The sequence below is a fragment of the Salarias fasciatus genome, chromosome 17, assembly GCF_902148845.1.
Source record: "Salarias fasciatus chromosome 17, fSalaFa1.1, whole genome shotgun sequence".
NCBI lineage: Eukaryota > Metazoa > Chordata > Actinopteri > Blenniiformes > Blenniidae > Salarias > Salarias fasciatus.
Window position 1 is genome coordinate 3,294,321 of NC_043761.1, and position 24,784 is coordinate 3,319,104.

At 44.1% G+C, this 24,784-nt stretch overlaps 2 protein-coding genes across 2 annotated transcripts in view; one reads left to right on the forward strand and one right to left on the reverse strand.

The window, feature by feature from the left end:
- Window positions 1-15,193, forward strand: part of sema3c (sema domain, immunoglobulin domain (Ig), short basic domain, secreted, (semaphorin) 3C) — a 41,753-nt gene extending 26,560 nt beyond the window's left edge. Inside the window, exons 7-18 of the mRNA XM_030113423.1 lie at window positions 737-856; window positions 944-1,086; window positions 1,160-1,274; window positions 1,705-1,774; window positions 2,868-3,012; window positions 4,141-4,363; window positions 6,421-6,509; window positions 7,085-7,126; window positions 7,358-7,515; window positions 9,327-9,394; window positions 10,449-10,579; window positions 12,479-15,193. Coding sequence (XP_029969283.1) covers window positions 737-856; window positions 944-1,086; window positions 1,160-1,274; window positions 1,705-1,774; window positions 2,868-3,012; window positions 4,141-4,363; window positions 6,421-6,509; window positions 7,085-7,126; window positions 7,358-7,515; window positions 9,327-9,394; window positions 10,449-10,579; window positions 12,479-12,901 — 1,727 coding nt within the window. The 3' untranslated portion in view covers window positions 12,902-15,193. The remainder of the gene's footprint in view (window positions 1-736; window positions 857-943; window positions 1,087-1,159; window positions 1,275-1,704; window positions 1,775-2,867; window positions 3,013-4,140; window positions 4,364-6,420; window positions 6,510-7,084; window positions 7,127-7,357; window positions 7,516-9,326; window positions 9,395-10,448; window positions 10,580-12,478) is intronic.
- A 957-nt stretch (window positions 15,194-16,150) lies between these two features.
- On the reverse strand, window positions 16,151-22,583 carry cd36 (CD36 molecule (CD36 blood group)). The gene is made up of 12 exons (XM_030114030.1): window positions 22,393-22,583; window positions 21,844-22,004; window positions 21,125-21,269; window positions 20,017-20,172; window positions 19,839-19,928; window positions 19,526-19,577; window positions 19,364-19,433; window positions 19,066-19,253; window positions 18,843-18,961; window positions 18,686-18,759; window positions 18,458-18,512; window positions 16,151-16,357 (listed from the first exon to the last, which is right to left on the reverse strand). The coding sequence occupies exons 1-12, from the start codon at window positions 22,513-22,515 to the stop codon at window positions 16,151-16,153; spliced, it is 1,440 nt and encodes a 479-aa protein (XP_029969890.1). The 5' UTR covers window positions 22,516-22,583.
- Between the last annotated feature and the right edge of the window lie 2,201 nt (window positions 22,584-24,784).

Sequence of the window (24,784 nt, forward strand, 5' to 3'; positions counted from 1 at the left end):
GCGAGCGCCGTCGCAGGAGAGCCGACGGGAGGGACGGCCTGGACGGAGGGGAAGGTCTGCCAAATGCTGCCGGGGTCAGAGGCGAGCCGGTGGAGGCGAGCCGCAGAGGACAGGCCCGGCATTGTCTCCGCTCAGAAATAATCATTTAAAAAAAAACAAAAACCTGCTCTCCGTATCCCGACCCTCATGTTTTGGATTGTCGGAGACGGTCTGAGTGCTGTCGACACCCACTCCTTAGCGAGCGCGCCTGGACCACGGCCACATAGTTTTAATCTTCCCTTTTCGCTGCCACACGTCCTCCGAAACACATGGTCTGGAACTAATCGACGATGGAGCGAGAGTAAAGGGAATGGCGGAAAAAACCCGAGGCGGCGGCGGGGAGCGGGAGGCCGCTGATGAGCAGCAGGACACACGCAGACTGCGAACCCATCGCCAAGCCTCCGCGATCATTTTCACCTGTGTGAGCAGGGATTTGAAGTGTTGCCTGAAAGGAAGAGGACTGAATGGAGGTATTGAAGTGATGAAACCGCGATGAGGCCTCGAGGTCGACTCAGGCCAACCGGAGAGATTATATCTCCTGGCTGGCTCGAATCTGTAAACAGTGGATGGAGTCATCGGATGGATCGATGCTTCTATTATTAGCTCACGTCTTTGTGGCTGCATTCTCTGTTTTCTGTATCTTAAAGAAAACAAACTGTCAGGATATTGTCGATGTGACTTTTGCGCTCGCCTCCAGATCAGGAGCTCTTCTCTGGCATGTACATCGACTTCATGGGGACAGACGCCGCCATCTTCAGGAGTCTCACCAAGAGAAACGCCGTTCGGACAGATCAGCACAACTCCAAGTGGCTCAGCGGTGAGAACACACACGCCGCAAAACACCGTCAACACACTCCGTTCTTCTGGGTTCGTGCGCTAATTTTCTTTCTTTTCTTTCATTTAGAACCCATTTTCGTTGATGCCCACCTGATACCAGACGGAACAGACCCAAATGATGCCAAACTGTACTTTTTCTTCCGCGAGAGGCTCACAGACAACAATGGAAATACTAAAAATATCCACACCATGCTGGCCAGAGTGTGTCCGGTGAGTGCCTGGAGTGCATCGGCGCCGCCGGATGCCCGGTTTCAAGTTACCACCTGCAGTTTTCCGCCCGCAGAGCGACATCGGAGGACAGCGGAGCCTCGTGAACAAGTGGACCACCTTCCTGAAGGCCCGGATGGTGTGTTCGGTCCTGGAGGAAGACGGCACCGAGACCCACTTTGACGAACTCGGTGAGCGACGAACTCGTCTTCAGCTCGTCTTGACTGTGGTTCGCGGAACGAGTTCACACAAACCCAAAGACCATCCTCCGATCCGAGCAGCTTTTCCACAAACAGTCTGCAGAATTTCCCGTGTTTGGTCTGGATTAGGACCGGAGAACTCAGTCGGCTTTCATAACAATTGCTCTGCTGCTTTTTGGTCGAGCTGTTTTCATTTGCGGCCACATTAGTGCAGAACATTGCTAGCATCTGGCCTGCTGTTTCCATTCAGGTCATCGCACTCCGTCTGTCCGCACGCGCATTTATTTAATCGCTGCATTCATCATGTTTAGGCGCTCGTACCTGCTGGATGAATCGAAGTGGGATTTGGGGAATTTGCTCAGGGTATTAACCCGGAGGTATGTGCACGTCTGCCCGTGCACACGTGTGTTTTCCTTCGCAGAGAGCGTGTTTTTGCTGGAAACCGATCAGCCCAAAGGCCTGCTGGTGTTCGGGGTCTTCACGTCCACAAGGTGAGAGCGGCAAAGCCAACCGTAACATTCCAGCGGGCTTCTGTGGTTCTGCTGATCACCGGCTGCATCCCGGTGGGGGGGGGGGGGGGGGGGGGCAGTGCATAGAGACGTCATGTGTCATGTTGCCGAGCAGCTTCTTCACGGGATGAACTATCAGTTACAGCGTCCTGTCGGTTCCACCATGTGGCCTCGGTCTAATCTCTCACGGCGTTGCACATTTCTGCGTTTGTACTGCGCGTCGTTAGAAAATACGGCATGACGTGACCGTTGGATTTCTCCCAAAAGTTCGGGATAGAAGAGCTCCGAGTGGAGGGAAAATTTTATTAGACGGGATCGGGTTTGTCTTTTCTTATCAATTCCAAATTGAATTTACAGGAAGGTCATCTGAGCCAAAGGATTTCCCAAACGTTTAGCTGAAACCGCTAAATGATACGAGGGAGTGATGGATGTAGTGGAGGAGAGCAGCAGAGACGCCGAGTGTTTGTCCGAGTTCAGCCACATACGCAGCGTTTTGATTGTGTTCTGACTTTTCGCTGGCAGAGTTTGATCATTTGTTACCTTTTGGAATCCAGCGAGCAAAATCTGAGCATGTGCTGCGACAAGTAAAAAGAGGTTCTTTCATTGGGCGCAAAGTCAGAATCGCTCACATCCAGCGTGACAAATCTGGAGGTTTTCAGGAGCGGTCACCTGATCCTCCTCTTCTGATCTTTAATTGGGCCCCAGGCCCTCCATCCCTCCACTTGTTGCCTCGGAGAGCCGGCAGCAGCGTGTCCGGACTCCGACAACACATCCAAAGCAAACAGCTCAATATTATCCTTACTTCCACTCTGCTTCTCCTCCCGTTTGCACAAAGACCCTTTTCATGTGTTCAGCGGCGTGGGATTAAATGACCGAGCCAAGCCGCGTCAGGTCACCGAGTCACGCAGGAGGAAGTAGGTGAGCCGTCCTCGGAGGAGCGCGGCCGCGGTTTGCCCCCGGAATGGCCGACTCCCAAACTGTGATTTCAACAAACACCGGCGGAATGCTTCAGCAGGGCGGGGAACTGATCGCCGAGTCGGCGTTTCACTCGGATGCTTGCTTCCTCTTCCCTCAGCTCCGTCTTCAAGGGCTCGGCCGTGTGCGTCTACAACATGGCCGACATCCTCACCGTCTTCAACGGGCCCTTCGCTCACAGGGAGGGGCCCAACTTCCAGTGGGTGGCGTTCCAGGGACGCATCCCGTACCCCCGGCCGGGAACAGTGAGTTCATTCTGAGGTCGCTCAGTCGTTTTTCTGCTCGCTATGTTAGCATGAAATCCTCAGCAACAACAAAAAAACGACACTCCAGGATTTTAATCCTGAAAGAGGTGACGCTTCATCCTGTTGTTCTCATAAAACCAGTATTTATTTCCCAAAAATGAGTTAATTTATCATGGAGTTCCGCAAAAATCCTTTTTGATTGTGATGACAAATAACAAATAGTACTGCTATTTTCAGCATGTAAAATTAATATTTTCAGCATTTTCCCTAAAAGTTTTTACTTCCAGATGCAACTCTTTTACTTTGAAACAACTAGCAAGTAATTCCAGCAAAATAATTTCATCTTCTTATGTAATTTTAAAAAAAAAAGTATTTTTGACATGCAGTCTTAAAGAAAAAGGTTTTTTAGCATCAAATTACCGCAATAACCATTTTGTAATTCTCCAAAAAATTATTCCAGCAGTGATGATTCTCTCTAAAAATTCATTTATTTTAGAATGTAAACCCTTGAATTATGATTAATCTCAGCATATAATTCCTTTAAATCGGTTATCTAACATATGACTTCGTAAAAAAATGCTTAGATTCCCAAGAACCTCATCCAACCTTCAGTTATAAGTATTAAATGATAGTTAAATGAACTAAAGGCACAGGGAAAGTAATGACAGAGATCTCTGAAGAAATGTTTTCTTCCTCAAAATGAATCATCTGGAACAGAAATAACAGACAATAACACTCCTTCGAATTAAGAGCCCAGTTTATGATCTTCATGAGTCCTTGAAATCAAACAATGTAATTTTCTTCGACTCAAACGTTTTATCTGCGTGACATAAACGTGCGTGAGAACGCACAAACTCTTATCTGCGACTGGATCGTAAAATATGCTGGCAGATTATTCTCCAGGAAGGACGGCAAGTGTCATGATGGGTGGGATGGCGGATGACTCCCAGAGTATCATAACCGTGTTTTCACTGTGGAAAAATCGCACGATTCTTGACGATTATTACGAATTCCCGCCAATAACAATGATTGTTGTGGGACCTCATGTGTGAAAACAAGCCTGAAGCTTCATAAGTGTGTATTGAAAGGAAATAAAAGGTCTTCACCCACGATGCATTGCTTCCCCAGTGCCCAGGCGGCGCCTTCACGCCCGACATCCAGACGACGAAGGAGTTCCCGGACGACGTGGTGACCTTCGTCCGGAACCACCCGGTCATGTTCAACCCCATCTACCCGGTGGGCCGGAGGCCGCTGGTGGTCCGAACCAACGCCGACTACAGGTACACCTCGGTGGCCGTGGACCAGGTGGCGGCGGCCGACGGGAACTACCAGGTGCTCTTCCTGGGCACAGGTACGTACGGGATTCTCACCTCGACTGTCTGACAGCTGCTGGTGTGAGAAAAACAAGTCTCAAACGCCGCTTGATTTCATAAGAAAACACTTCCCAGAAAATCCCTTCCTCAGAGCGACTGAGCGAAGCAGAGCTGTCGCTTGTCACTCTTTGATTAGCTCTGAACTCCGTTTGTCCCACATCCATCCATCCGTCCATCCATCCATCTTCTTCACCACTTCATCCGGCTCGGGGAGGCGTCGTGCGCGGGAGGGTAACAATGGGCGCCAGTCCGTCACGGGGTAATTCATTCAAGGAAAATTAGAGACACCAACACGCCTGAACCACTGCGGGGATTTCTTTCCATACGTTCTCCCAAAAAATGTGTTTGAAAAGGAATTAAATGGGAATTTGCATCAAGATCTTTTTTTTTTTAACTTCTTCTATAGTGGCGGCTGCCGTGCAAGATGCTCAACTTTCCATCGAGAACGTGTTGCGCGACGGCGCTTTGACAAAAAGACAGGGACATCCAGTGTTTCTGTAGAAATGTAGCAGCGTAGTCGGGAGCAGATTGTTCAAAATGTCCCTGTGTGTGTTTTGTTTTACACTTCTTTTATCAGAAGAAACAACTACAATGACATTGAATCATTTTTTACCTGTTTTATTGCATATTTAGCTCAATGAATAGTCAGCGTTTCACTATTTTGCTGTTTCTTTCCATTTACTGACTTATTCATATCGAAGGCCACCTCGCGCCACTCCTGTCATGTTAGATTCACCCGTGTTTGAAGCCTCGTTTCTCCAGAGCCACTAAATCGAGCCGAAACATCTGCACGCCGCCGTCGACGCTTTAAAATAAGAGATCCCGAAAGCGGGAGCGGCGCCGCAGCCTTGTTACCAGGCAGGTAAGCTAAAAACAGCCCGAGGAGCAGCGACATGGAGGAGAAGGAAAAACACCAACGCAGCGCCGCTTTATCGCCCGGGGGTTTCATAAGCACATCATTTACGACTCGGGACCGATTGTTTCGGTTGGTTATCAGATAAGATATCAGGGAGGATGGGACAGAGAGTGTGTGTGTGTGTGTGTGTGTGTTTGTGTGTGGTTTGATTTGATCAGGTCACAATCAGGCTACAGCTGAAGATCCTCGATGGGAGGCGAGAACGTAGACTATGCATATTTGTTCGCTACGAAGTCCGATAAATAAAAAGAATGTCGCAGCACCATGTTTTCAAAGTCAAAAATCATTATATACCTGTTTGTATCCGGTGTTAGAATAACAGGAGAGTGTGTGATTATATGCAGAATAGTGCATGCTTGTGTGTGTGTGTGTGTGTGTGTGTCCATGTGTGTGCATTTCTATTCAGAAAGTCGCTCCGTCACGAATCTGCTCGTGTTTGTCGAGCAGCTTCTCCCTTTTTTCCCCGGGATTCTTGAAGCAAAGCCAACAGCGTCGCCGCATCTGCTCCCGAAAAAGGCGCTTCGTCTCCCGGCCGAGGGCGACGCTCTTATCGGGATTTTCCAGCAGACGTCGGAACGCAACGCCTCCTCCCTCCTGGAACACTCACTTCTATTTTATTACATTTTTTAAAATAGTTTTGTTGATAAAAGCAGTTTCCAAATGTAAACCATACATTGGTGTTCCAGTCGTACCTCTTTACATTCACTCTTTCAGAAAGAGAAGATAGAGAGATTAGAATTATGACATTGGATTTACAATGGAGGAAACTCGGATTAGGAGTGTTTTCCAGAAGTTGCGGCTTTCCTCTGTTTCCACGGAGGCGAAATCGGAGTTTTCCACTTTTAAATGGGTCTTTTTAATTAAACTATGACCCCAAACACAGTTAAATTTCAGGCAAAATGTTTTTTCCATGTTTCGCCCCTTTCATCGTCGACGTTCCCTTCTCCTTGTTGCCACAGATGATTTTTCTTTCTAACTCAAAAGCAAACAGAGGAAAACAGATCGGAGTTCAGTTTTTCTCCCACCAGCAGTACTGATTCAGTGTGAAGTGAATTCATCCGTCTGTGTGTGTTTCTGTGTGTGTTTAACACTCCCGACGCCTCCGCTTTCTGCCCCCAGACAAAGGTACGATACAGAAGGTGATCGTGCTGCCGACCAATCGCTCCCTGCATGAAGACCTGATCCTGGAGGAGCTGGAAGTCTTCAAGGTTTTCTTGATTTTTCCCTCTTTAATCCTTTTCCTCACACAAAGGCCGCGGGCCGGCAGACGAAAGCAGGGTGGCACTCAGGAGGTGGAGGTTCTGCAGCCGTCTGGACGCCGTTCCCGGCTGAACCTCCACACGTCGTTTCATCTTCGCTGGAAAAGCCAATAAAAGGAACGGACGGACCTGCGATCAAACGTAAAGGCCGTGGCTCTTTGATCTCACCGCCGCACCTGGAGCAGGAAATTCTCTGCATTTTATTCAGTAGAGAAGAAAACAGTTTTCAGATTTGTTTCATCTCTGCTGTCCTTCGCCGGAGGCCGTTCGGTTTTGGACCGTCTGTCTGTTCCGTCCTCGTAAATAAGCGAGAGACTTGGCCTGACCTCGAGACGCTGAAACCATCGTTCAAAGATGCAATTTATTTTCTTCCGAGTATGTTTTCCAGAAGAAAAGAATCGGTGAAAAATGAGTTTGTCGTGTTTCTTCGAAGACAGTTCGCCCTTTAACCAATATCTAGAAAAAGGTAAAAAGAAAGAAGGATAAATCATGATAGTTAAAGTTGGTTCTTTTCTGTGTTTCAGAACCAAGCCCCGATCACAAACCTCCGAATCTCATCTAAGAAAGTAAGTATCCGGCACGTATTTGCATTCCAAAGACCTGTGATAATATTTCAGTGGATTCATTGTCTGTTTCCACTAATGCGCCAAGCGGAAACCTCCGGCGCACAGCTCGTCCCCCAGAGGGACGGGAATAATAAGCCATAATTGCTCGGGCCCCGCGCCTCATTTTCCTGTCAGCCCACCACTTATTAAGACAAACAGGGCGGCTGACATTTGAACCGCTTGCCTTGGCAGCAACAGCTGTACGCCAGCTCGGAGCTGGGCGTCTCGCAGGTCTCGCTGCACCGCTGCCACGCCTACGGCTCGGCCTGCGCCGACTGCTGCCTGGCCAGAGACCCGTACTGCGCCTGGGACGGCGCCACCTGCTCCCGCTTCTACCCCACCGGAAAGAGGTGCGCACGCTTTTCACGCCTTTTCGAAGAACTGTTTGGGATTTGCTCTTCTGGGTGTTAAAGAGAACTGATTAAATCTTCCTTTCACACAGACAGCTGCTCACACGTTATGATTTTTTTTAAAAATTCATCTTCACTTTCTCAGATTTCTCTAAGAGAAAAGTGACATTTGGCATTTCTGACAACAGAAGACCGGATTTATGACTTGAATCCCGGGGACAGTAAGATCTATTGAAAATGTAATGTGATATATGCACATACAATATATTTCAGAAAATATTTAAATAAAATAAGAATTACTTCTAAAAATAAATGTGCAATTTCTGCCCAAAAAAAAAAAAAATTCACAGCTCTCATTGTTCCACACTTGAAAACAGAACAAAGGTCATAAGCATTTAAAAAAAAAAAAAAAACAAGTAGAATTTATCAACAGCAGTGTTGGAAACTTGTTTGGCTCCTGGTGGAACCACAGATATGAAGCAGAAGTGGGAAAAACAAACAAGAAAATCAGATATTTGTGGTTTATAAATGATATTACAACAAAGAAAAGGCTAAATAGGACGTATTTCTCACTGGACCTCTGTAAGAGGTTATAAAATCCTAATCGAACGTCTCAATCAGTTTGACGATCATATAATGATTTACAGTCTACTAAACATGTCCACAAGTCAATAAAGGTTATTTTTTATTGTACTTGACAATAACCTTTACTTATCCAAAGCATTTTATATCCATAAAAACACAATAAAAATGAAAAGGACGAATAAAACTGGACCAAACTAATACATAAAAACTGCTGTTAAATAAAAAAACAAACACAGGGAATTTATTGAAGTTTAACACACTGAAGGTCTCAACAACTTTAGGCTTTAAAGTCTTTCTCTGCCTCCTGTTTTCACTGACAACAGTTCCTGCAATACCATCTTGTACCAGAAGGTGGTGTATTGAGTGTCCTGTGTTTTATGGGGAAAAAAATGGACAGAAAAACAAACCAACTGGGAGCAACACCAACGAAAAATGGAAAAACAAACATCGATTAATCCGAGTGATTTTGTTTTTCACGAAAAACTGCTTTGAATGTTTTCTGCAACTTCTATAAGTTTTAACTATATCTGATGCCTGAAACGGCCTCTTTAAATAAAAGAGTTGCTACAATACCACGTTATGCCACAAGATGGTGCATTGAACCAAGTGTGTTTTCATTCTGAAATGAAATGAAGGAACAGAAAGCAGAATATTTTATTTTCATTAAAACTGCTTTGAATAAAGGTAGTTTAACACCAGTTTGAACCACAAGATGGTGTTTTCAGTCCACAAAGCCTGTAAGAACCATCAGGAGCCAACCAGCCGGCCCCACACACTGTTTTCACCCCTTTTTGTACCTTTTGAGGCCACGGAGATCACATGACTGGCGTCCTTCACGCCGCTCTTGTCAAAAAATTGAGCTTTTCTCCTTTAAACAAGGAGACATAACCCAGACGGGGATTCTGCGAGCGACGCCTCGCCTCCAGACCGATCCTGCCGTGGGCCTGTCGAGGTTCCAGCTGCACGTCTCTTGACATCTCATTCAGACACGGGTCAAGTTTAGTTTGGTCCCAGAACAGAAAGCCCGTCTCTGTTTCCCTGCAGAGAATGTGTCTGAGATGTGTCAGCTGTTTACGTGCGCTTTCCCTCAAGCTGTTCCGCATGAATGTCCTCCGCTGAGCGGAAAAGCACAGTAAGACTTTCCTCGCTGTGTTTTGGCTGCCTGTGCTTCTGTATTTCACTTCGCATTTCACATTTATTCATTTTTTTTTTTTTTTCTTTTAAAGGAGAAGCAGGCGGCAGGACATAATCCATGGAAATCCACTCACCCAGTGCCGGGGATTCAATTTAAAAGGTAATTAACAAAAACAGATTTGATTGTAACACTAGTTTTTTGTCATTTTGAGTAATGTGAACGATACTCAGCCACCGTTTGTCCGCTAAAAACAGCATTATGTTAGCATCAGTTCTGTTCTCAGCATACATTAAAATATAGCAACAATCTTTTACACTAAATACTAAAAAGTAGCAGTTAGAACAGAGTTGCATAGTTTTCTAATACTATGTGTTTAAAATAAAGTCATAATTTTCCAGTTATTTGTCGTTGAAACAGCTATTTTGTAATTTTTTTTTTCAAAATTTTTATTGAATTCAAGAGATTTGAAGTTATTTTTGGTCTACTGATTATCGCAGATAGATTATTTTTTGATGTATTAAGGCGTACTGGGAAATTTTCAAGGAATCTACACAAATTTGGTTCTAGAAATATATCATTTTATAATATAATTGTCTATTTGTACAAATGTCATGACTGTAAATATATCCAAAATTTAAATAATTCTTACACTCAAAACAAGCTGTAATATGTTAATTATCTTTAAAACATTTAAAATAATTAAGAAAATCGTTTTTTTCATTATTTTATTGGAATATTTCCATTTTAAAAGCTGTGCAATCCTGGAGAAAACGTTCCTCGAAGGGTTTTAGGCTGAGATTGGACCAAACAGATGTTCCTGTGAGGTTATATCTGATGGCACGGCGTCCTTCGTGAGAGCAGCGAGGAGAATCTACTGTTGGTTGGTAAAAAAAACATTTGTAAAAAATGAGCGTAAGAGTGGGAGAACAGCCATGAGACCATGAACCACTAATTAGTCGCACCCGAAACATGTGAACGCAACAGAAACAGCATGGTGGACGAGGAGGAACCGGAGTGGGGAGGATTGTTGTGCTCGTAGGACGGGTGTTTTTTGTTTTTTTCGGTTGTGCTGCAGGTGTCAGACTGAGCTTCATGTCAACATTTTCACTCTCACAGATCCGACTCCATCTGTGGGCTCTGTGTCTGTCAGCGACTGACGTCTGATGCCTCTCCCTCTGCTCTGTGTGTGTGTGTGTGTGTGTGTGTGTGTTAGCTTACAGAAACGCAGTGGAGATGACGCAGTACGGCGTGAAAAACAACACCACTTTCCTGGAGTGCCTGCCCAAGTCTCCTCAGGCGTCCATTCGCTGGCTGATCCAGAGGGACAACGACAGGAGGAAAGAGGTTCGTAGAGAGGTCGAAGGTCAACGTCACGGCCGGGTTATTATGGCCATGTCTAAATACTTCAATAGAATCCCACAATGGCGAGTGAAAATACAGTGAGGCAGGTTATTTTTAGGTTTTTCTTGGAGGAAAGATGAGAAAACCCTCAGTGTCTGTACAGCTGTTGTTGTTCATTCCACATGGAGACGTTCAGTTATCCGCGATCAGCGGCTCCTCGTTGATAAATATGAAGAAAAAAGCAATAAAATGAAACAACACCAAGTATGTTTTCCAAGTATTACAATGATAGATATTAAAAATATTTGCTATGTGTCCAAAACTTACAGTTGTTGTCGTTTAGATTTTGTGTAATCTTTGAGTCAACCGAGGTATGCTAGCACATTAGCTATGTTCGATCTCAGAAAAACTCTTTTCTGGACTGAGTTTGGCCCGTGGCCCACATGTTTGGCACCCAAACATGCAGTAAAAGCCTTTTGCTTCTCAGGTCTCACAGTTTCTGAAGACTTTAGCGTTGTTTTCGCTCCTTTCCCCTCGCAGTGTAGCTCTGATGCTAATGCTAATTATCTTACCACACGATGTTGCTGCAGCTTTTAACTTGGATTTCAGCTCTCAGTCTTTTTATATTTCAGATACTCTCACTTAAACAGTGAATGCATTAGGTTTAGATGTTCCCTTCAATGAAAAATTGGAGTTGTCTCTTTTTTAGGGGTCGTTTTTAGGCTCGGCAGCGTCGTCCGTCGAGCACAGTGAGACGCTTTAATGAAGTCTTGCTGGAGAGCAGCCGCCTCATACAGACACATCTTTTATGGATTTATTCCTCCTCGCAGCCCAGCGGTGTCACAGTAATGGCCATTTAATCACCGTTTCCTCAAGAAAAAAAGAAGCCGGCCCCTGAAATAAATCAGGGAAGTTTTTACGACGTGTAATCACTGCAGTCTTCTCCAAAGCGACGCCTGTCTCATATTTCAGCCGTCAATAAAGAAGAAGCGGACTGCATTTATTTAGATTTATTATCCAGACAAGGCTGTGTTTTCATTATGTATATGTCCTTATTGCACAGTTCTCACAGCGTGTGCTCCTAATATAATCCAGAATGACGCATGTTTGTTTTACATGAGTCTTCAGACATTCAGAGCCAAATCTAAAGGATATCATCTGCCATGAAATACGGGGTCATCATTTTTCATGGGTTATCAGAGGTGAACTCGTGAAGATAAAAATGTGAGGAAAATGAAGGCATAAACGAACTATATTTATCGAGGATATAAAATTTCATTGCCTCTACAAAATGGACAAGTGTCACTGAGTGTCTACCAGAGATACACCGTAAACTATTGAGTGACTCAGAATAATCAGTACTGTCTGCCCAGATATGACTGATTGGATGGATGATGATTTACCCAGGACTGCAAGAGAAATGTGGAAGGTACAAAATATAGTCGGTTGCCTGAAAGAAGTTCAAATATGAATAAGAATTATTGAGAAAATCAATCCTGAAGCCAGTAGAGAGTGTTGGTGAAGTCCAGGACTTCCTTGGAGAGCGGTTCACTTCAAACACAGATCACTTTCTTCTTCATTTTGAACCTTTGAATTAAGTCACCTGGATGTGGAAGATGTTTCACTGCTTCATCCATGCATCTTCCTAGACCTCTGACCTAGTCAGACTTTATATAGGTTGAGATATTTGCTCGGTTCTGAACCAAGTAATATAGTCTTTAGGTATTTCTGGCCTGATCGAACCAATTTCTCAAAGTATCCTAACGTAAAGTACCTTAAGAACCTGAAGGCCCTTCTTGGAGTCTAGGAATGTAGAAAACTTTCATAAGGTTATTTGTGGTTCTCAAAGAGGGAACTTGTGAAGATTTACTGAATTTTTGCCGTATTTTCGGCTTTCTGCAGGTAAAACTTAGCGACCGCGTCGTGTCCACCGAGCACGGCCTCCTCATCCGCGCCGCCCAGCTGTCCGACCAGGGCCTGTACTACTGCCTGACCACCGAGAACGGCTTCAAGCGCACCGTCGCCAAGATCCGGCTGCGCGTGCTGAGCGAGGCCATGGTGAGCGTGCTGACGGACAAACAGCGGTCGCCTTGGGCGTGGGCCAGCTCCCTGCATCCCAAAGCGCTGCTGGCGGCCTTCAGCCCCGCCGAGACGCTGGCCGTGCAGCAGTACTGCAAGGAGAGGAAGGAGCTGCAAAGCCTCCAGCAGAGGCAGCAGCAGCCGCCGCCGCCGCCCGGACCCCTCAGGGGGGATCTGGCCAAGCTCAAGCCCCTCCTGGACCGGAGGAAGAGCCGCAATCGACGGAATCACTCCACCGAGGACTGAGGCAGGGAGCCGCAGGCTGAACTCACACAAAAACTCTCACTTTCCGCCTGATTCAGAGTCAAGCTGATCCTTTTCTTTTCTCATCTGGACTGCAGAGCCGCACTGTGGATGTACAGTAAACCCAGGAGGTGGGTGTGAGGAGCCTTTTCGGCAAAATCCTTCTTTTTTTTTGCATGAAGTACTGTGGTGCACAGATGGCTGTGACGTACACACACACACACACACACACACACACACACTCAGCGAGTCATTCATTTGCAGTCACACAACAAACTGAAGTGGATGCAACTGATGAACTGTGTCCTCGGCTGACATTTCTCTGAATAACACACTCTGTGACGCAGTTTTCTGCATCGGACTTCAGTCTCGGGCTGCTCGCTGAACATGCGCTGACGTGGTGGAGAATTGCAATAACGATACGATTCTCGAAACATGTCAGGGACGGTCGCGTGTTTTCACAGTGGGATTTCTTCCAAATAACAGTGCTGTTTCTCTTGCCCCAAATTTACAACAAACTGGGATGTATTTAGTTCATTTTTGTTTGTTTTTCCAGGCAGCAGCGTTTCCCAACACTTAGGGGATTTTTTTATCTTTATTCTTAAAATGTTTGTCTTCCACATCCAGAATTCTGTCATTTTGAACATGCAGATCATGAATGCACAGTGCATAAAAATGCAATTCATCATTGTTTAGTCAGTTTGCTGACTAAACAAATACTGCAGATATATATGTCTAAACTATGATAATTTTGCGGCATAAATGGAGGATGGTACACAGTTAATGCCCTCATTAGTGTATCATTATTTCAAATACGTACTTACTGAAGTGTTTCTGTTCTATGCCTGCAAAATATAGTGTGCATTTTTCGTTATCTCAATATTGACACAATAGAAATACACTGTGGGAATGTAAAATGACAGTTTAAAAATATTTAAAAATGTTTTAAATATTTTCATTAACAACTCTTGTTTACTATGTGGAAGAATTCAAAATCAACAAATACATCAGTATCGTCGGCGTAAGTGTTTATATTTATCACAAATCGCAGCGTTATTGTGACACTCTTCAACATTATCGCATGTTTGTTTCATAAAGTCGTTCAGCTCCACTCCACTCCGATGACAAACACAACTTGGAGAGCTGTGTCCGGGAATAATAGGGAAGCAGGTTATGTTTAATAGCGCAGATGTTTTTCGAATAATAAAAAAAAAAGTGTTGAAATTGAAGGAGTTATGATCCAGAGCTAAAGTTACTGAGCAGAATATGAATTCCATGTGAGCTGCTACAAAACCTTTCCCAGGTTTTTCCTCTGATGTACATAGTGGAAGCGCTCGTGCCTGAGCTGCGTTCTCCACCACAGCTTGTTTCCAGCACTCGTGCACGCCTCTAGAATTCCATCGACCATGTAGAAAGTCTCTGAATTGCTGCCGGGTTTAGATTTTAGCAGCCAAAGCAGCTGATACGCACATCTTAGCTCATGAGAATTAAACGAGGCGCTGGAGCACGGCGGTATATGAGCTTTTTCCACACTTTCCCCCATCAACATGTACAGAATCTCAGTTTAAATGTAGTAATTGTCGGTTAGTGAATCAATCTGTGATTTAGACCATTTGACATATGTGAATAGGCTTTTTCTTTTTTAACGTAGCTAATGTAGATAGTTCATTGTTTGTGTACAAAGTATTTTGTCATGCTTTTAATTTAATGTCGCGTGCGGCTTTGTGAAAGTGTCATATTGTATATAAATTCACCACATTTCAGCCACTAATCGTGACTGTATCTGCAAATTGCAGAGGTATGCAGTACTGAAGGACCGTTTACGCCGCCGTACAGTTCCCTGCTGTGTGACCGGTAACATCAGTGTAAACTTGGCGTTTTGACATCTGCGTATTTCTATTTATTAATGTGATGATAGCCTGAATAAATATGTTCAGATGAATTTCCCGTTTACAGAAAGAAATGAGTTTATTGTAAGACCTCTCATTCAAACTGTGTCAAAATGTGGATTTTCTGTTAAATTTACCATACCGTTTGTCACATTTTTGATTCATTTGAGAAATTATTACAATAAAACATTTGCGTTAGCATGCTAACTCTAAACTTTTAGGGTGTTTTTAACGTTTACTGTAAGTACATTTAGATAATATGCTAATTCCAATATTGTAGCACAATTTAAGGAACTATTAATGTAAAACCCATGAGAACGCATGCTAACTGAAATGTTTCTAAGAGTAGGTTTAGAAAATACAATTAATGGTATGTATTAGCCAATTCGGTTTGTTACTATGGGACAAGTTATAATGCTAAGTAATGTTGTAACGTCATTTTAGTAACAATTACTGGAATAAATTAAAGTTAGCATGGTAACTGTAACCATTTTTGGAATTTTGGAGAATTATTGCTACGAGACTCAATTTTAAGGTAGTGAAAAACTCTGGATAAATCCCTTGCCAAACAAAAAAACAAGTGTAGAAATCCAATTTGTGGCTTTGCTGAAGGTTATTTGTAAAATCTAAACTGGCTAAAAGTTGTGTACTGAAGCTATGAACCTATTGACTTATATTTCTTATTATTTCATAGTTGATTCACTTGTTTGTTTCACACAATTTTAGCTCTTTTAGTCACCTTAAATGTGCAATTTCAGTCATCTTATCCGATTCAGTTGACTTAGTTTTTCGCTTTTTTAACTCTTTTACCTTTTCAAGTCTACTTAATTAACTTTTAGCCATTTCAGCTGTTTTACCTTCGTAAAAGTGATTGTGTTTTTTGTTTTTAATGAAATTTAGATGTAGAAAACTTTATTCAGTTTGTGAATTTGTGCCAGTTCGGTGCAGGATAGAGCAGCTTTCAGGACACCCAGTGAGAAAGTCACTTTTTCAGCTTTTATTCGTTTGGATCACATCGGTTCAGCAGGGTATACGGACGTTTGTGCAGTAGTAGCTTCATGTACATTTCTTTCACAGGAACAAACTTGAGTTTGGGCGGATCACCCGACAGTCATGAGGAGTCGCTACGCCCGCGCTCCTCAGAAATCCCTGATTGAGTTAACGTTACAGTGTCTGCAATTAATGGAACGCTCGGCAAAGGAATTCGGCTCTTGAGCTTTTACAAAATCACAGTATTCCTCCCTCGGAGTCAGAGGAGGCGTCACATCATAAATAACATTGGAATACCTCCCAAAGAAAGTGCAAGTCTATATCAAAAAGGTTGGCTGTCACGTAGCAGCTTAATGGCGCCGTGCTGTGGCGTTCACGCCAGCATGTTCTTGGTCTTGGTCTTGGTCTTGGTCTTGGTCTTGGTCTGGCAGCACCTCACCACGACGTACGAGACGAGGCACAGGACGAAGATGCCGGTGCCGGTTCCCAGCAGCACCCACTGGATGATATCTAGCATCTCCATGCGGGACACCAGCTCCTCCTTGAACAAGTCGGCCGTCTGGTCGTCGAGCTCGGCCGTCTAGTTCAACGAGAGATACGGTCAGTATGAAGGCGGCGTTACCACGGCAACAGAAGTTAACGATAATGATAAGCTAACTGGGAAAAGAGAAAATGTATGTAATGATATTCTCTATGGGAATGGCTAGTGTGACGTCACAAGTCACTTCCGGGTCCAAGGCTTCTAGCGCGCAATGTAAACACAATGGCTGTTGCCAAAGAACCGGTCACTTTTTTCATGGTAACAGTGAATTTTGCTGACTTTCCAAAGTTAGTGAAGAGGGGTTTAAATCCTTACAACTCAAACCGAGTTGTAATTGTTTCTGTGGTGACAGGTGGAAGTCTGAAAGGGAAAGTACAGGCTTCAATGAAAAACAACATTTACGAGGTTGAGGTGAGTGATTAAGTAGCTAGCTAGCATTAACACGAGGGTGTCAGTCGTCGCATCATGCTGTGTCACTTAACTATTAATTAATTAGCTATGTTAGAATTGGGTTCTGTCTGTCTGCGGTTTGTGGACAACTTACAGTTTATTCTAGAAGTGTCATCCAGGGAAATAATTTTAAACCAAACCTCAAACACGCCATAAAGCAGAAGCAGCACACATTCAGTACAGGTTAAAAAGTAAAAGAATAACAATAATAATAATAATAATAATAATAAAAAAGCCCTTACAGAATATCTAATAATATCCCCCCTTGTGGGATTAATAAATGATTATTAACTTTGGATAACTCCGCTGGTCCATCCTGCCGGAGAGGAGGCAGTTTTAACAGTGAGAGAAGACACACAGCTGCTGCAGAGCAGCTTCAGATCCAGCAGGGGAAACGCTGCTGTCCAGCCCTGAAAAGATGTGGGACTTTATTTTGTCCTGTGCTGTTTTACACCATATTGTTCTGGCCGATAGAGTTACTGTTGATGCGCCGGCGCCACGGGAGGAGCTGATGTGGGAACCAGCAGGACCTGAAGAACCGCGACTGACATGTAAATAAACTCTAAAGTTTAGCAAATGATTTATTTAATCAGTGATGTGAAGCCAGCAGCCTAGAAAATAATATCAGCTAAAGGGAGATTAAATACAGACAGAGGACGTTTAGCCAAAAATTTTATTTAGACTTCTATAAATTGTCTTTAATTAATTTAAGCCTCGTGGACTGAGTCCCGGGTCCGCTCCGTCCTGTGTCCTGCTCGGTCCGGGGTCCTGCTTAGGACCGGGTCCGGTGCTGGGCGTGTGTGTCTCGGTGGAACCGTCCCGCTGTGAGGAGGAGACCAGGCTGCGGTGCCTCTGCTGTCTGGCTCAGAGACATAATTAAATGAAACAATAAAAATCTGATCAATTTAACGTGAGTCCGCCTCATTATTTGTAATATCAGTAAAAATAATATAATGATGTAATATCAGAGGAAAGCAGTAATAGGATATGAATAGTAATAGGATAGAATATGGTTTTGTTGACATCGTTCCTGTTGTTACAACACGGGACACAGCACTGCACCATCGCACCTTTGGACACGGAAGTGACGTATTCAGCTTCGATGACGTAGCTACTAGCCATCCCCATAATAATGCCTTTTTAGTCAGTATTGGCAACATTATTGATTTCAGCTGATGGATTTTCTTTTTTGTTTTCTTATATTTGCATTGTTGTCTCTTTTTATGTTTATTTTTTTTTTTTTAACAATTCCTATTCGTCTAAGCGCCTTTTGTTCATTTGGCGTCTTTATCTGGTTTGCCGATTGCAATATTTTCAAACCATTTCTTGCTCGATTCAGCCATCAGCCCAACTATTTTTTTCCTTTTCATATCAACATTTCTTAGCAGTTTCAGGGGATTTATCCATTTTAGCTGCTGTAACTTTTCGGCATGTTTTTTAAACCAACGTTTTTACTGTTTGCCTTTTTGTTTTCCTACTGAAAACTAAAGTATTTTTTTAACAAAGTATCTTTGTTCATGTTTATTCAGATCAGTTTTCTGAAATGCTCAGGCAGCTCCAGGTTGCAGACACAACCAACATTAAAAAAAAGAAATTGCAAATGAACATAGAGACAGCACAGATTGAACATAGCCTCTGATTTAAAAGCATCTGGAGCAAACAGACTGCAAGATTGTCTTGTTTTCTTACCTCGTTCATCCAAACAAGGGGGAATATGGTGTAGTCTTTGACTTTCTTCAGCACCCTGCAGGACGAGAGTCTGTTACTTGACATTCGCTGCACGATCCTGCCTCATACTTCGCCTCTTTGACTTGTTTGCCTCTTTGGGAATTGTGCCTGCTGTCTTTCTTGCGAGGAACAGAGACGGAGCGAAAGCAGGCGTCCCACAAACCGAAGCCGGGAGATAAAGCAACTCACGTGATTTTGTCCGACGGTCCGTACATCATGTTCACTTGGATCCTCTTGGCGAACTTCAGGGTGAACCCGGTGTTCTGAGCGAGGAGACAGAACAGGTCAAGGCAACGAGCGAAGGTATTTCTGGTGTTTCAGAAAGCAAAGGAACACTTATCCGTACGGGCTCGACGTCCAAGTAGGTGCTGTGGTGCTCCTCGTTGGGGCTGAGGCCGAGGACGTCCGTCAGCAGCGACGGAGAGCCGTGCAGGAAGTGGGGCAGCGACATGTAGATGGGTCTTCCTGTCCAGACGGCCGAGCACAGAGCAAGAGGTCAAAACGGCGAGCAGAATGACAGAGCAGCAGCGATGTGGGCTGCGACTTCCAGCTGACTCAGCGGGACTGACCCTCTTGACAGGAGCTGAGGTCCAGCACTCCGGCCATGGTGCAGTTCTTCGTGGTTTTGAAGTTTCTGCAGAAGCAGCGGTTGTCCGGGTTGTCTATGGGAGACGCCAGCGTCGAAGGCAGGAGGCCGTAGCGGTACACTTCGATGTCCTTCAGGCTGTAGCTGCGCTCGTAGCTAGCAGACACCGACCTGAAGAGGACGCAAGGCAACATTGGTCACATGGATCCCATCCAAAGCAGACATACTAGGTATCGATACCTTGGTATGGATTTGCACTACGGTGAGATGAATGTCCGTACCTGCAGATGTCTGAGGAGAAGAAATAAAGCGGCTTCTTCTTGTCCAAACCGGGAGCGAAGGCAGAAGCGTCTGAGAAAAAGACAGCGACATGAAATGTTCTGACCGTCTGGTCGACGATACAAACGTTCTGCTTCTGGTCTGTTTCAGTCACATCGCCGTACCTGTGCCGTTGATCATGTCACAGTATGGGTCGTTCCAGAAACTCAACTTCCTGTTGGGACAAAATCAGATACATCACAAGTGATTTGCATATTTTGATGAAACGACCCAGAAAAAAAAAAAATAGATCCTCGTCTCGTCCTCACTTGTCAATATCTGTGCGACCCGATTCAGCTCATTTTGTCTTAAAATTTCACAGTTTGGAAAGAAAACAGGATTCTCGCGTCTCAAAATCACACCTCTGGAAGTGATTAAAAGCTTCTTTTCCTTTTTTCTCCTTCCAGTGCAGTAATAATCTGAGCGCTGTACTCACTGCTCTCCCTTCCACCTGTCAATTATTCCCACTTTGGAGATGTCGTCTTTCCCAGTGAAGACGTTGTAGGGTCCGTCAAAGGTGCCGTTGTACTGCAAGAGACACGCTTGATGAAATCACTGGTATTATTTTTACTTCACTGAGTGAGTGGGTTGGTGGATTGTGCGCAGGCTTTCATACAGGTGCAAAAAGTCCCAGAGTGCTTTTCAGCAGCGGATCATGGTAGCCCCACAGCAGTTCCTTGACCGTGCGGCGCTGGAACAGGGACGAGTTGCTCATTCTTATCAGAGTCTCCAGGAGGCCGTGGAACTGTTCAGGCGCCAGCGAGTACGCTCCCTGGAGGGTGAAGGAAAACCAGTTTGAGCTGTTTTTTGGGTTTTTTTTTTTTTTTTTAATCAGCAATTTAGAATTGAAATTTGTTTGGAATTTTAAGCAGTTCGATCTTATTTATCCTTTGAAGATGGTTTTTGGAGATATAGCTATTTTGGTTTATTTCACGTGTTTGAGGCCTCATTTACAGTGTGCTGTTGGTTGTTTTCGTAATGGAACCACACACACACACACACACACACGCACGCACAAAACAATACATTTCAATTATACATTGTTTTTGCGTATTTTCACATTTGTCGCAGTTTTAGCTATTTTTTTTAAGCCGTCTTAGTTGTTTTAAAGCATTTTAAGTTTTTCACAATTGAGCCTTTTGTTCCCTCTCAGAGATTTGTTTCATGTGTTGTTGTTTTTTTTTTTTTTTTTTTTTTTTGGTTTTCTTGTTTAAGTTCTGCTTTTTCTTAAGTACAGATTAGATTGACACACCTTGGGTTAACCTACGCTAAGCTGATCACAAACAAAACACGGAAAATTTCAAAAATATGTATGAATTTCCTCAGAAAATCAAGATTCAACCAAATGATGATACAGATAAAATAATCGCGACGGTACAAAAACCTTATATTTAAAAAAGTCGTGTTTTTTCCTTCAAAATTGCAAAATGTCTTCATCATCAAGATATCAAGTTTAAAATAGTCACTATATCTCCCAAAAATCTTCAATGAGGAAAGAAAAAAAAAAAGGATTGAAACACCCTATCAGGACATAGAACTGCTCTTTAGCCACGTTTCCAAACACAGACGGATGTAGGTGAGGAAGGTCCAGTAAAGCGAGTGATCGCAGACTAAAGTGACCCCCGGCCGGCACAGCTTGCTTTGGCTTCACTCGCATCGCTCACAACAGGAACCAAGAGAAATGTTCAGAGTAAAGTCGCTGGCCTCGCCAGGCAGGAACTCACAGCCACCGCCAGGTTGAGGGAGGTGATCTTGTCTTCCTCTGATCCCGCCGACATGGACGGCTCGAAGATGGCGCCCAGCGGCAGCACGAAGGACACCGTCATGTTGGGGTTAAACATGATGTTGTCTTTGGGGAGATAGCGGGTCCTGAAAATGGAAGAGTCCAAAATTGGCAAGTTGTGTGACCGCAGGGAACTCGCACATGGATCGACATCGCAATAGCTACATGCTGCAAAAGTCTGCCTGAACTCCGATAAGTTTGATACTTAATTTTTAAAAATGTTGGTAACTTTGAAAACTTTCGATGATCAGATAAATATAAAAAAAATACAACTGCTTCACTTCTTAAACTGAAGAAAACCATGTGATGATAGAGAGTCACATCGTCTGCATACGTGTTTGCTGTATCAATACTGCAATAACGATAAAGACTGAACTGCATAAATTAATTTTCCAGCCACTGTGTATTCAGTCTGAAAGAGAAGTGAAATTAATATTAATTTACTGACAGAATTGTGCAAAATTTTGCAATTTTGCCGATTTATAACGTTAAAAATTAAAAAAAGATGACAAACTCCTTCGGTCTCAGACTAAAAGTTGGCTGAAAACCAAACCAGCTGGCGTCATTTTAGGGCCAAGAGAAAGAGCCGAACAAATCGGAAAAGCACGTAAACAATCACATCGTCTGCATAAGAGTGGATCTGCCCACACTTATACTCACTTGTATGTGTACGGTCCTCGTTCGATCACCACCGGCGAGGTGCCATAATTCAGGACCTCGATGGGGTTCTGTACGTCGAAGAACCAGAACTGCCGGTACACCACTACCCCCGCCGCCGCCCAGTTATCGTAGGCTGTCGTCCCCGGCTCAATCACGGCTTCCTAAAACCCCACAGACACAGAGACAAGTCTATTTTTAACACGCCTCAAGACTGCCAGCAGGCCGGCGGCACCACTGATAACGTGGAAAAAAAAAAAAAAGAAAGAAAAATGTCATCTGAAAGGAAATTAGGTTTTTATTAATCGTTCACAAAAATCTCCAGCGTGAGGGGAAAAAGCACAGATGTTTCACAGGCGCACTTTCTGCACAGCTCCTTGTTTACCATTTAAAAGCAGCTTTCCAAAAAAAGCTTTCTCCTCATTCACCTTGATCCTTGCATATGGCACACACGCTCTCTCTCTCACACACACACACAGAGATACGCACACACTGTTCAGGCATCTCTGTCACTCCCTGTCCTCTAATCTGGGGTGAAAGTGAGCACCGTACCGTCTCCACAACGCTCTCGATGAGGATGTCCCCCACTGGGATGAGGACGCCACCCAGGATGGCCACCAGCGCCCCGAACACGGCTCCGGTGATCAGCCCGCACCTCCAGTTACAGCAGCCCATGGCGGTGTGCGTTCCCCCTCCTCTCTCAGCCGTCCGTCCGCCTCTGCTGCCGGTTCTCCTTCTGTCTCTGTGTTTGCCGGCGGAGAGCGTGCTTGAGCGTGCGAGTGTGTGCGAGTGTGTGTGTGTTCTGAGCTCGCCTGTGTTTGCGTCCCAGCAGCAGGAGCGGCAGACTCGGGCGGGCTGAGCTGTCGGAGATGCTGACGGCGCGGCCGAGGCCAGGTAAAGGTACACACACCTCTGGCAGGTGCCCAGGCGCCTCCTCTGCTCCCCGGTTATATAAGCACATGTGGAGTTTGAGGGTCAGCTCGCCTCTTTCCCTGCAGGTATCAGCAATTTCCCCCGGCTGATAACAGCAATAATTACATGAGGATAAAGGTTGACAGTGAACCTGATGAACACACATGGCAGCACTCATTGCCTTGATTTTATTCCCTATTGCATAACTCTATTAATAAACTATGGTCCCAGAGTTCTCACAACTTTTAATTTTTATTTACCAATTAATGAGATGATCCTGATTCACCCTAACCCGAACCCCTCACCACAAAGTTCCCTCAACACACACCAGTGATTGAGTGTATTCCCATTGTGCAGACACAGTCACAAAGCCTTATCTTCCATCTTTCCATTGCTCTTTATCAGTCCCAGATACCCCCTCCCGCTTATCGCCGGTCTCTGTAATGACGGGCAATCGGCCGGCTTAATCCCTGTTTGCATAACAATGTTTTCCAGAGAAGACGGAGAACTTCTGCCACGTTTCGGGGGTTTGTTTACACGGCAGACGGTGCAGAAAGCAAAAGTTTTGAAGATGCTCTGGCTGGGAAAGGCGAAATTTTTGAAAAGACCTTGACTCCTTCTCAGTGTAAATGCGAGAAAATGCAACTTTTCTGAAATGAAAATGAAAAAAAGACTAAATGTATATTCAGTTGAAGCGTTTTTGTGTAAATGGGCCTTAAATAAGCAGTGAAATAGCTTAACTTTTACCCAACATGAAGTATTCCCAAAGGAATGTAACTCAAATCTGTTCCTGCCAGTGGATGTTGATGCAGTGTTAAACTCTGACGCTTCACTCAAGAGCAAATCCCCGGTTCGAGGACAGTTTCCAGGCTCCCTGCATGTGTGGCTTTTCTCCCACAGTCCGAAAACATGTTTCAGGTTAACAGGAGAAGGACAACATCTGTCCTCAATGTCCCAGAATGCAACTGGCCTTTCAATGAACCCAGCATCTGCAACTTTTACCATCCAAAAGATCTCTTTTGATTGGTCCAAATCTCTATTTAACCTTGAAAAACTATGAAAACTTTACTCTGAAACTGCAGTTTGTGTTGCAATAATGAAATCAAGGAAAAACAATTAAGAACATTGTATCACTGTTTTCAGCTGTAAAAATAAAACTTTCTTATATAGATTTAAAAGCTGCACTGGTATGGAAATGCATGCTTTAAAATACAATGACTATGTCAAAGAAGTTTGTTTGAGCCTTAATAAATGAAAATGAACTTTTTTTTTTTTTTTAAGAAAATACATGTATTTTGTGAAAGCAACAGGCGTCAAAGAGTCTCCGGGTTCCAGACTGAAGCCGTCCACATCTTTAATAAAGTATTCATGATTAGAACTTTTCTTTGAAGTCTAAAAGACTCTCCAGGAGCTGTTTGAATGCACCCTGACCCGCCTCTGTCAAACTAACTGCACCTTTAAAACGACAACGTGCTCACTTTTTTTTTTTTTCACACTTTGAAGTTACATGTTCTCACCACCAGAGGGCAGCACTGGCATTGTGAAGGCCCAGCTTCCACTCCACTGTTGATCCTGTCAGTGCATCCTCTGGGGTTCAGTGTGTGTGGAAACAGAAACACGTAAGATTGAGTAATAATTCAATACAAAGACAACGTGCTTCTCAGCAAGGTCAGTATTTTGGCTTCTGTGCTGAAATGTTGCAAATGCGTGTTTTCTTCCTATCAGACATCCTCAACAAGGCAAAATGTGGAAATACGTTTGCATGATGTTTACCAGATTAAATAAATCGACCCTAAAGGTCACGCATGTACAGATGATGATCTGTCTTTAAGTGTTTGTCCAGGCCAGGATGGATGTGTGTAAAGACGAGCTCCAGATCCAGTTTAATGTGTGAATGGATGTTTAAAAGAAGAAAAATCTGCTCATACGTCTCCAGAAACTATAACTCTTTCACACATATTGGAAATGTGTGCAGTGCAGCGCCTGAAGTGTCAACTTTTTCACATATGAATGTAATTCAAGGAAGTGAATC